This window comes from Oncorhynchus clarkii, chromosome 2 (genome assembly GCF_045791955.1).
Source record: "Oncorhynchus clarkii lewisi isolate Uvic-CL-2024 chromosome 2, UVic_Ocla_1.0, whole genome shotgun sequence".
Taxonomy (NCBI): Eukaryota; Metazoa; Chordata; class Actinopteri; order Salmoniformes; family Salmonidae; genus Oncorhynchus; species Oncorhynchus clarkii.
The window spans coordinates 61,997,665-62,010,074 of NC_092148.1; the positions used below are offsets into that span (position 1 = coordinate 61,997,665).

The 12,410-nt window shown below is 42.2% G+C and overlaps 1 protein-coding gene and 1 non-coding gene across 3 annotated transcripts; one reads left to right on the top strand and one right to left on the bottom strand.

Annotated features, from left to right (window-relative positions):
* The first annotated feature begins 6,220 nt into the window (after positions 1-6,220).
* On the top strand, positions 6,221-6,303 carry trnal-cag (transfer RNA leucine (anticodon CAG)). Its single transcript has one exon. It is a non-coding gene; the product is annotated as a tRNA-Leu (tRNA).
* Positions 6,304-10,069: 3,766 nt separating this feature from the next.
* LOC139381909 (ADP-ribosylation factor-like protein 2-binding protein) lies at positions 10,070-12,292 on the bottom strand. Of its 2 annotated transcripts, none has more exons than XM_071125778.1 (7): positions 12,176-12,292; positions 11,891-11,960; positions 11,730-11,791; positions 11,547-11,653; positions 11,339-11,424; positions 11,103-11,199; positions 10,070-10,593 (listed from the first exon to the last, which is right to left on the bottom strand). In XM_071125778.1, the coding sequence occupies exons 2-7, from the start codon at positions 11,926-11,928 to the stop codon at positions 10,489-10,491; spliced, it is 495 nt and encodes a 164-aa protein (XP_070981879.1). In that variant the 5' UTR covers positions 11,929-11,960; positions 12,176-12,292; the 3' UTR covers positions 10,070-10,488. The 2 variants fall into 2 exon arrangements, with proteins under 2 accessions (XP_070981879.1, XP_070981872.1); XM_071125771.1 differs by having other exon boundaries at positions 12,195-12,288.
* Between the last annotated feature and the right edge of the window lie 118 nt (positions 12,293-12,410).

Below are 12,410 nucleotides of genomic sequence, written 5' to 3' on the forward strand. Positions count from 1 at the left end.
TCTGTATTAAGGCCCATGATTTTGGAATGAGATGTTTGACGAGCAGGTGTTCACATACTTTTGGTAATGTAGTGTATCATATCATCTGTCGAGACTGACTACTTCAATGACATGTCATGAGGGTCAACTCTCAAAGTTCAAGTCGAGTATCATGTTATAATATTTGTGAGACTCGATTCAAATCCAAGTCATCGGATTCAAGTCCACAATTCTATTACTAATATAGCTACAATACAGTAATAGATCGTATATACAAGTACTTTCTGAGTGTGTACATGCTCAACTATCAGCAGATATTAGGCTATGTGAAGTTACAATGATGAATGTGTAAGAGGTATGCGTGTTTGCCAGCCGGACCGTGTATAACAAAGTCATAATCCCATAGGGGAGTAAGGAGACACGCCAAAAGGGATACAATATGATCACCATGACAGCATCATACCCTCTTGCTACAGTGTGTGACATATTTAGTTAACTCTCAGTGACTATAAATAATAAATGAGGCCTCTGGTATTTCCTGAGTGGAAAGAGGAAGGAACAATAACCTCTCAAATAATTTTGATGGTAGCAGATTATCACCATGCTGTTACATTGCTTGGGTGGTGCTTGCTTTTGCTGACACACAGAAGCCCCTCTGTCCAGCTTACACAGGGGGCAAACAAGTGTGTCAAACACTAAACTGAGGAATGCTGTGACAGTCAGGTTTCGGGAAAATGGCCCACAGGACTTCTTCCTCATAGCACCTATGTGACAAGCTTCTTGACAGTTGACCAGTATGACAAGTCACACTATGTCTCTCTCTTCTTGGGAGCTCAGGGAGGATATGAGAACAAGATGACAGGCTGTAAAGGTCAAGTCTGGGGTAGAGTGATGATTTACAAGAAAATATTTTTTATTCACTTTTTCGTAACAGGTTAGGCGAACTTACGCAGCAGGTTAGCAGAATTAACGTAGCAGGTTAGGAGACTGAGGTTAAGGTTAGGAAAAGGGTTAGAGTTAGTGAAATTACTATCCTCACCTGCTACGAAAATCACAGCGTATCGAAAGGGGAGTGAAAGTGTGTGTCCTGATGATATACAGTTAGCCAGAAGGCTGAGGTATCAGCCAAGTTTGAATAAAATAACCACTGATCCGAATGTCCACACAGGGAGAGTTACTCTCCACAGACTGCCACTGAAATAATAAGCATCTTTCATCCTCTTCTTCACGCTTGTGCCAATGCTGAGACATAAATACTCTCCTCCTGACAGAGCGGGTGCATTTTTGGAACATAGCCAGTCCTACCTGGGGACTGAGGCAGCATTGCTGCATGTGGGCTGGCTATGTACTGTAAATCAAGTACAATTTTATTGGTCACATATACATATTTAGCAGAGGTTATTGCGGGTGTATAGACACAGCAGGGCAGGGACAGCCCAGATCAGGGGTCTCCAATCCTGCTCCTGGAGAGTTACAGTCCTGTAGGTTTTCGCTCCAAACCCAGTTGTAATTAACCTGGTACAGTTTATCAACCAGCTAAATATTAGAATCAGGCGTGCTAGATCAGGGTTGGAGTGAAAACCTACAAGATAGTAGCTCTCCAGGAAAAGGGTTGTAGAGGCCTGGCCCAGATTGAGTGACTTCCTGAAATTACACCCCATGTAAGTCATGAATCCCTTCTTTCACTACACCAGACAACGTAGAAGGACAGTGAATCAGACACCTCAGTCAACATGTACACAGACTTTGAACAAAAGATTTAGAGCTGTCTGTGGTCTTCAGGAAGTCTTGTTCTTGATCCTTCCTTCTCCTGCGGAGGCAGCTGTAACACTTGGTGTGCAGACATCTCCATCAACACAGGCTGAGTGTGTGCTGCAGTGATGCCAGGAGGAAGTCACAGAATGGAGACATAAACTTCTGCCCAGTGCTCACCCCCTCCACAGTAAAAACACTGTCCTGGGCTTCCTTCCAGCATTCAGAACAGCAGTGTGTGTGTGGAGCGAGACACCCTCCCAAAGGACCTGCACTGAGAGAACCCATGCCAAAAGGACCTACACCCATACCCCAACCAGCTGAGACCACCCTATACAAACCCTGGCCACACCCTATATAGGCCCCCCCTTGATCAGACCTATGCCCCTTCAGCCACCCCCATGGCCTCTGCAGCAAGGACCTCAACATGACAGCCGCACATATGCCAGGCCGTGAGAAGAGCAAGAGGCCCAAACCCCACTAATGCACCCCCCAAAGCCCCATCTTGTGACTTATGAGGTATGTATCAGATGCTCAACATGCTCTGCTCACACCTACTGTAATGGGCTGGGCATAAACCACACAAAAACAACACTAGACACTATGGAACACAAAGCTTTTACTATGTCATCCTGGAATATACAAGGACTGAGGTCATCTGCCTTTGGCCTAAAGAGCAGGAACCCAGACTTCATCAAAGAAATTGGAAATACAGACATTATCATTCTATAAAAAGCATGGTATAGAGGAGACGGAACCACTGATGACCATCCACCAAACTACCAGGTGTGAAACAGGGAAGAGACTCAGGGGTATGTTAATTTGGTAGAAGACCTAACCCACTCTATTAAATTAGGCAAACCAGGAACATTTTACATCTGGCTAGAAATGAATAAGGAAATTATCCCAACAGAGGGAAATGTCCTCATGTGTGCTACCTATATCCCCCCAATAGAATCCCTATCCTTTAACAATGACAGCTTCTCCATCCTAGAGGGGGAGATCAACCTTGTCGCATTGTCGGAACTAGAAGCACAAGCATTTCGCTACACTCGCATTAACATCTGCTAACCATGTGTATGTGACAAATAAAATTTGATTTGATTTGATTTGACCCATTTCCAGGCCCAGGGAATGTCCTAAATGCCAGAACTGGACAAGAACCTGACACACTCAGCACACAGGAGACAAACACCTACATGGAGGTGACAATATTCCCTCCCAAATATGCCCCCCTAGACACAACTATGACAAAACAACCAACACAAATTGTTCACAACTCCTGCAGCTCAGTCACAAGCTGGGTCTGTACATAGTCAATGGTAGCCTTAGAGGAGACTCCTATGGTAGGTACAACTACAGCTCATCCGTTGGCAGTAGTACTGTAGATTACTTTATCACTGACCTCAACCCAGAGTCTCTCAGATGGTTCACGGTCAGTCCACTAACACTCCTATCAGATCACAGCAAAATCACAGTCTACCTGAACAGAACAATAGTCAATCATGAGGCATCAAAGCCCAAGGAAATGCACAATATTAAGAAATGCTGTAGATCAAATCAAATTGTATTTGTCACATGTACTGAATACAACAGCAGCAGACCTTACAGTGAAATGCTTACTTACAAGCCAACAATGCAGTTAAGAAAAATACATAAAAAAATAACAAATAAAGTAACAAATAATTAAAGAGCAGCTGTTACGGCTCTCGTTGGGAGAAGGAGACCAACGCACAGCGGGGTAGGCGTACATCGTAATTTTATTGATGACACCAAACAAAAGAACAAAGACAAAAAACAAAAGCGCACAGTTCTGTCTGGCTAAGACACTAAACAGAAAACAAGATCCCACAAAACCCAAACGGAAAATGACAACTTATATATGATCCCCAATCAGAGACAACGATAGACAGCTGCCTCTGATTGGGAACCACACTCGGCCAAAACAAAGAAATAGAAAACAGACTTTCCCACCCGAGTCACACCCTGACCTAACCAAACATAGAGAATAATAAGGATCTCTAAGGTCAGGGCATGACAGCAGCAGTAAAATAACAATAGCGAGACTATATACAGGGGGTACCGGTACAGAGTCAATGTTCGGGGGCACCGGTTAGTCGAGGTAATATATACATGTGGGTAGAGTTATTCAAGTGACTATGCATAGATAATAACAGAGAGTAAAAGGAGCATAAAAGAGGGGGGCAAAGCAAGTAGTCTGGGTAGCCATTTGTATAGATGTTCAGTAGTCTTATGGCTTGAGGGTAGAAGCTGTTTAGAAGCCTCTTGGACCTAGACTTGGCCCTCCGGTACCGCTTGCTGTGCGGTAGCAGAGAGAACAGTCTATGACTAGGGTGGCTGGAGACTTCGACAATTTTTGGGGCCTTCCTCTGTCTGACACCGCCTGGTATAGAGATTCTGAATGGCAGGAAGTTTGGCCCCAGCGATGTACTGGGCAGTACGCATTACCCTCTGTAGTGCCTTGCGGTCGGAGGCCAAGAAGTTGCAATAGCAGGCAGTGATGCAACCAGTCAGGATGATCTCGATGGTGCAGCTGTATAACCTTTTGAGGATCTGAGGACCCATGCCAAATCTTTTCAGTCTCCTGAGGGGGAATAGGTTTGGTGTGCCCTCTTCACAACTGTCTTGGTATGCTTGGACCATGTTAGTTTGTTGGCGATGTGGACGCCAAGGAACTTGAAGCTCTCAGCCTGCTCCACTAAAGCCCCGTCAATTAGAATGGTGGCATGCTCGGTCCTCCTTATCCTGCAGTTCACAATCATCTCCTTAGTCTTGATCACGTTGAGGGAGAGGTTGTTGTCCTGGCACAACACAGCTAGGTCTCTGACCTCCTCCTTATATGCTGTCTCGTCGTTGTTGGTGATCATTGGCAAACTTAACGATGGTTTTGGAGTCATGCCTGGCCATGCAGTCATGAGTGAACAGGGAGTACAGGAGGGGACTGAGCACACACCCCTGAGGGGCCCCCGTGTTATGGATCAGCGTGGTGGATGTGTTGTTACCTACCTTTACCACCTGGGGGTGGCCCGTCAGGAAGTCCAGGATCCAGTTGCAGAGGGAGGTGTTTAGTCTCAGGGTCCTTAGTTTAGTGATGAGATTTGAGGGCACTATGGTGTTGAATGCTGAGCTGTAGTCAATGAATAGCATTCTCAAATAGGTGTTTATTTTGTCCAGGTGTGAAAGGGCAGTGTGGAGTGCAATAGAGATTGCATCATTTTTGGATCTGTTGAGGCGGTATGCAAATTGGAGGGAGTCTAGGCTTTCTGGGATAATGGTGTTGATGTGAGCCATGACCAGCCTTTCAAAGCATTTCATGGCTACAGATGTGAGTGCTATGGGTCGGTAGTCATTTAGGCAGGTTACCTTGGTGTACTTGGGCACAGGGACTATGGTGGTCTGCTTGAAACATTTTGGTATTACAGACTCAGACAGGGAGAGTTTGAAAATGTGAAGACACTTGCCATTTGAACAGCGCATACTCGGGCTACACATCCTAGTAATCCCTCTGGCCCTGTGGCAGTGTGAATGTTGACCTGTTTAAAGGTCTTACTCACATCCACTGCGGACAGCGTGATCATACAGTCGTCCGGAACAGCTGGTGCTCTCATGCATGTTTCAGTGCTACTTGCCTCTAAACCAGCATAGAAGTCATTTAGAGATGAGAGCTGCATTGCTTGCTGTTTGGGATTTTAGGCTGGGTTTCTGTACAAGTACTTTGTGACATGTGCTTATGTGAAAAAGGCTTTAGAAATTGGATTGATTCATTCATGTCTAGCAGAGAGAGGGAGAAAGATCATATAAAGTGAATCATAAACCCGGACGGGCCCAACACGAATCAATTCTTAGAATATTAGGCACGTTTTCAAATAACCTTTTTAGGGGGTAGGAGAATTACAGAGGCAATTTGAATTAACTAAATGTTTACGTGGCAAACAGTGAAAATAATGTTTCATGCCACGAGACGTACCAAATCCTGGAAAATGGGTTAAGGAACGAAACAGTCCGAAACTGAGAGGTGCCTGATCCTGTTCCTGCAGAACCGGCTCAAATTAAGCAGTGCGACAGACGACTGACCAATGCTGATGGGAAAAATATTTTTAAGACGAAATATCGCTTAACAAGTAGCGGTGCTACATTGTTATTTCCCAGTTCAACAAACAAATAAATGCTATGAGAATTGCACATAGCTTCCAAGGTGTTTCGCCTGACGGAGGACAAATTAAGAAGATCAAGCTTGCTAGTCACTTAATGTTATTCAAGAGTTTGAAACCACGTGCTAACGTAAGCTAGCTAGCTAATAATTATATGCTAGCTAGCTGCTAACGTTAATTTGCTTCATCTCTCGCTGTTATCCTTGTTTCATTATTCGCCATACTATTCTTACAAAAGTAGCTCGCTGGCTATATTTTCTATAATTTTAACTCGGGTGCATATGTTCATAAGTGCTATCATAGCCAAGTAGAGTAACGTCAGGATGGCCGAGCGGTCTAAGGCGCTGCGTTCAGGTCGCAGTCTCCCCTGGAGGCGTGGGTTCGAATCCCACTTCTGACAGTAATTTTTGGCAAGGTAATTTAATCGGTAGCCAGTAACTAACTAGGTAGGTAGCCAGTAACTAACTATTCGTTATTTTTTCAATTAAACTTAATTATTGAATTGATCAATGAATGGTGTTCTAAAAGAAAGAACGAAATAAATAACTGTAGCCTATGATGATTAAGCGGTGATAAAACGGAAACATTTTAGGCAATGTTATTGTGAATATTTGTATTTTGCAACTAAAAGCAAATTGATGTAGGCTAGGCCCCACTTGCATTATATAGGCTAGGGTTTGGACACTTGAGTTTGTGACAGGCACGAAAAAAAAGCTATTGAGAGACGATATAGACAATATCTTAATCCAGACAGTAGGCTAACAGTGCCTTTAGAAACTATTCATACCCTTTGATTTATTTCATAATTTGTTGTGTTACAACCTTAATTCAAAATCGTTTTAAATATATTTTTTTTTGTCTCACCCATCTACACACAATACCGCATAACGACAATGTCAATTTATTGGAAATACAATAGAGAAATATCTCATTTACATAAGTAGTCCCTGAGTTAATTCATGTTAGAATCACCATTGGCGGCGATTACAGCTGTACGTCTTTCTGAGTAAATCTCAAAGAGTTTGCACACCTGGATTTCCACTTTCTTTTAAAAATTCTTCAAGCTCTGTCAAATTGGTTGTTGATCATCCCGCTCCAGCTATTACCACGAGCCCGTCCTCCCCAATTAAGGTGCAACTAACCTCCTGTGATTGTAATTCAATGGGAAATGGAACATTTAGGCTGTATGCTCATAGTTTTTTCTTCATCAACATCTGTTCTCTATATTGTAGCTGATGGTGTATAATATTGTGGCAACCGTTCTGTACCTCACAGCGTTGCTGGCCAATGCTGCATCAGTCACGCCTTACCAGTACGCATATACTACTACGGCGTTATGGCAGCTGCTAAGGTAAGTCTAGAACAGAGCACCTGGTACAGACATACAAAGACACATGCTGACATCGGATCGAAACATTTGCTGCATTTACACAGGCAGCCTAAATGTGATATTTTTTTTCACTAATTGGTATTTTGACCAATCAGATCATATCTGACATGAAAAGATCTGATGTGATTGGTCAAAAGACCAATTAGTGGAAAAAAGATCAAGTAGTAGGAGGGCCAGATACAAACTGTGTTTTCTATTAATTCTACCCATAACTGTATAGAATGTGGATATCCGCACTTCCGGTGAATGGTTTTCTGCTTGACAATGAAAAAATAGTATTGATTGGAATGTATTCAGACTCAGTCTAATTATCCATCTGTAAGGGGAGTGCTTGTCTAAACAAGGGCTTCTCATCTGTTTCTGTCACTTATCAACTGAACTAGGTAAACCAACTATGAAGTCAGCCAGCCTGTCTGTGTGCCTTTTTACTTGTCTATGGCTGTTTGCTATTTACAATAAGGCATATGACAAGCCCTTGGTCTTCCTGGGAGGAACAAGCTAGTCACCTTAACATTGGCCCTGTTGCACAAAGACATAGGGCTATTAATGTCTATCAGAGCTTATCAACAGTTTCACCATGCATAGGACATTAAAGCGTGTTTAAAGACATGTATCTCCTGCCTTTTACAACCCAGGAAATCAGTAGCCCGGTGACTCGAGAGTCAAGACAATAAATATTCCCATCCTACCATTAATATTATTTGGCCAGATTTTCACAAACATCATAGATGTAGGTCAGGAGTCAGACTTTATCAATATGTAGCATGTATGGCATGACAACAAATGGAAAATGAGCTGGCTAAAGCCCATACATACAGTGGGGCAAAAAAAGTATTTAGTCAGCCACCAATTGTGCAAGTTCTCCCACTTAAAAAGATGAGAGGCCTGTAATTTACATCATACGTACACTTCAACTATGACAGACAAAATGAGAAAAAAAATCCAGAAAATCACATTGTAGGATTTTTTATGAATTTATTTGCAAATTATGGTGGAAAATAAGTATTTGGTCAAGCAAACAAGCAAGATTTCTGGCTCTCACAGACCTGTAACTTCTTCTTTAAGAGGCTCCTCTGTCCTCCACTCGTTACCTGTATTAATGGCACCTGTTTGAACTTATCAGTATAAAAGACACCTGTCCACAACCTCAAACAGTCACACTCCTAACTCCACTATGGCCAAGACCAAAGAGCTGTCAAAGGACACCAGAAACCAAATTGTAGACCTGCACCAGGTTGGGAAGACTGAATCTGCAATAGGTAAGCAGCTTGGTTTGAAGAAATCAACTGTGGGAGCAATTATTAGGAAATGGAAGACATACAAGACCATTGATAATCTCCCTCGATCTGGGGCTCCACGCAGGATCTCACCCCGTGGGGTCAAAATGATCACAAGAACGGTGAGCAAACATCCCAGAACCACACGGGCAGACCTAGTGAATGACCTGCAGAGAGCTGGGACCAAAGTAACAAAGCCTACCATCAGCAAGGGCATTGAAGATGAAACGTGGCTGGGTCTTTCAGCATGACAATGATCCCAAACACACTGCCCGGGCAACAAAGGAGTGGCTTCGTAAGAAGCATTTCAAGGTCCTGGAGTGGCCTAGCCAGTCTCCAGATCTCAACCCCATAGAAAATCTTTGAAGGGAGTTGAAAGTCCGTGTTGCCCAGCAACAGCCCCAAAACATCACTGCTCTAGAGGAGATCTGCATGGAGGAATGGGCCAAAATACCAGCAACAGTGTGTGAAAACCTTGTGAAGACTTACAGAACACTTTTGACCTCTGTCATTGCCAACAAAGGGTATATAAAGTATTGAGATAAACTTTTGTTATTGACCAAATTCTTATTTTCCACTATAATTTGCAAATAAATTCATAAAAAATCCTACAATGTGATTTTCGGGATTTTTTTCTCTCATTTTGTCTGTCATAGTTGAAGTGTACCTACCATGGAAATTACAGGGCTCTCATCTTTTTAAGTGGGAGAACTTGCACAATTGGTGGCTGACTAAATACTTTTGACCCACTGTATATGACAAGTACTGACAACCCACCTGCCTATCCTCGACATTGCCAGTTAAGATATCAGCCATATCAATTAACTGACAATCGAGAAATAATGAATGCAGGCATGTATTTTATGATAACTTTCTGCTGTCTGATTTGGTCTTACTATGAGTTTCACTTGTTCCGTTGTTTTTGGCATCGTACCAACATATACAGAGCCAGCCTCTTCTTTTACAACATGGCCTGGAAGTCGAATGGAGGTAATGCAGTCTGCAACTCTGGTCCTGCATAGGACTACTCTACTACTTATCCTGAGAAACCCTCTCCATACCACAGAGACTTGTACAGTGTGAACCGAACAGTGACAAGAGGAGATACCGAGCCTGCTCATCAAATGACTGTTTTTCAAAAGCTTGACATCAATAGATTTTTGAGATGTCAAGATTATGACTGGAATGAACACCGTAAGCAATTTGCAGCCCCTTTGTAAGTATGTTGCTTTGGTAACCCCACATCTATCAGCACACTCACTCATGACTCACATACTGTACATGCTCCCATACATAACCACTATGATCATATACTCTAGGAAAGTGTCATGAATGATACACTATTTATAATGTAATACTTGTAGATACACAGGCATCCCAATGGTCTGTGTGCAACACGCATTCAGAAATGTTTTTCATTCTGAAGACCAAGAGAATCATGTGTTGTGTGCGTTGTGGTTTATCCACACCAGTACACTTTTTTTAAATAAAGTAGAATGTGATTTTACAGAATGTCTTTATTTGAAACCATTATTTACAGACAATGGGACATAAGCAAATATGCACAAACCGGTGACATTCACTGAGTGCTTGACGTAATAAAAATACTGTTCGTTTTAGAACTTCAGACATATGTGTACGTACTGATGTAAAAATCAGACACAAAACTCAAAAAATAATTGAGTTCACAAATTCAATAAAAAAAAAACTTGTTCCATGAGGACAAAAGTGTCCATCTTCACCAGAGAATGGCTAGATGTAAAATATACTGATAACATTCCCATTGCAAACCTGCAACAGTTTAAATACAAAAGGTGAGCATGGGCAAGACATGAACACTTATGTTCGGTCACCAGTGGCACTACTCTATTTGACATGAATGTGCATGTTTGTAGGTTTGGGGATGATTGTTAATTCGTTATTTCAGTTCTGTTGTTCTGGAGGTGATGGGTTTAGAGGTTGCAGAGCTGAGAGACCTCACGACTAGGCCATCACTGAGGTCCAGCCCTCGGCCCTCCCTCTCCTGAAGACAGAAGGTATAGGTGCTGAGCATAGACATCACATCATGGCGTCTATGAGAGCACAAGCAGCACCATTGATGCCATCTCCATTTTGAGGTAGTCACTTTTATTTTTCTATGAGTTGGCAAAGAAACTGAAAGGGTGCATAGTGCCACCTGTAATGTTCTGTTTGAACAGGTATAAAGCCAATGTTGATGATTTACTGCCACCTGCAGTTATGGAATGTTTCCTCACAAGTATAATTTATTGGCTGATCCTTCCTGGTGACCTGGATGGAATTATGAGATCCTTCCTTAACCCTTAGGAAGTCCCACACAGTTGACTACTTCAAAATGGTTCAAGTCCTCAATGGCACTGCCCATACTAAACTGGCTTTTGGGCACTAGAGTCCGCCACCTATCTCTATGTTTCTGACACACAACAACAGAGGAAACAATCCTCTCTAACAAATAATTAGTGCAGATCCTAAAATAAAAACATCCAATCGGAAACATTCTGGGTTGTTACTCACTGCTCTGTAGTCAATTAACATTTCCTTGAAGGCCATAAAATCTGTAAAGGTAAGCAACATGTCGAAGATGTCTCCTGACACCTCATCTTTGTGCTGCCTGAAACAAAACATTTTTTTTTTGTGAAACAAGAACCAATACATTTTGCACTCTGCAGTGAGGTGTACTTGGTTTACAAGGGGCAATGTGCCACCTAGCGGCAGCATGTAAAGTTACTCCTGAGGGGAAATGTACTTACTTGAGTAAATGGTTAAATGTGCTCATGTTGAAACAGGGAATCCTCTCCATCAGCTGCTGCTCGAGGCGTTTCTCAAGCATCTCAATCTGAGGTTGAAGTAAACAACATGTATGATCGAGACATACTTTCAGTTTTTATTTTATACGCTCTACAGTACATGACAGTTAGTTCAAATAAGGGAGGCAGATTAACATAAACACTGCTTTACATATTCGTTGAAGATGGGTGTGTAGGTGAGTTTGTTCTCCTCTGAGTCATCAAACTCCAGGTAGTGTTTCTCCATGAAGCTCTTTTGCAGGTGCTGGAAGTCATCCTCTAAGGTGGAAATTGAGTAATATTAGCAATTAATTGAACCTTTACACACTGAAACATGTCTAAGACCGCAATTTACCCATGATGATGTCTTCAATACTCCCAATGACAGCATCAAAGGCAGCATCAGCATCTGATGAGCTAGGGAGGTTAAAACATACCGTAGTCAGCAACCAAACAATATAAACCATCATTATCTTCTAACCTAGCTACCTCACTCACTTCCTCAGACACACATACTTTGAAACAGCAAAATTCTCTTCCTCTAAGTCCATCATTTCAACGATGTTCTCTGCACCACCCAGCAGATCTAAAAAATAATAAGGCATTGCACAATAACATGAGATATTGCAAAGAATTTGAAATTACAAAGGATCTCAATGAGATAACATGTCAACACATTAGCTAGCTAGCCTAATGGAAGCTAACATTAAATTAGCATGCAAACAAGTCACCACACTAAAGGCTAACAAGCTCAGCAGTAGATAAAAATAAAGTCGGAAGACAATGATTGCTATGATTTACAATTTGTCAAGTTAATTACTTCGCTCTTTCACGTCCATTCTAAATCTAATTAGCTAGCTATCAAGCTAACGTGTCGGATTTTCGGTAATCGCTTCCAAGGCACCAAATTACCAAGGCAACGAAAAAAACGCTCCCTTCAGAAAATGAAGTCCCTTGAGGAAACAGATCCCAGCGGATTAGTTCCGTAAATACAGTAGAGTACGGTCAGGCTCTCAACATCGGTTGAATTGAAATT

Excerpts from the sequence above, each read along its gene's own strand:
- LOC139381909 (XM_071125771.1), bottom strand. Across the intron at positions 11,425-11,546 it reads CACCCATCTTCAACGAATAT|ATTGAGATGCTTGAGAAACG; the intron begins GTAAAGCAGTGT and ends CTTCAACCTCAG. Across the intron at positions 10,594-11,102 it reads TGTTAATTGACTACAGAGCA|GAGAGGGAGGGCCGAGGGCT; the intron begins GTGAGTAACAAC and ends TTCTGTCTTCAG.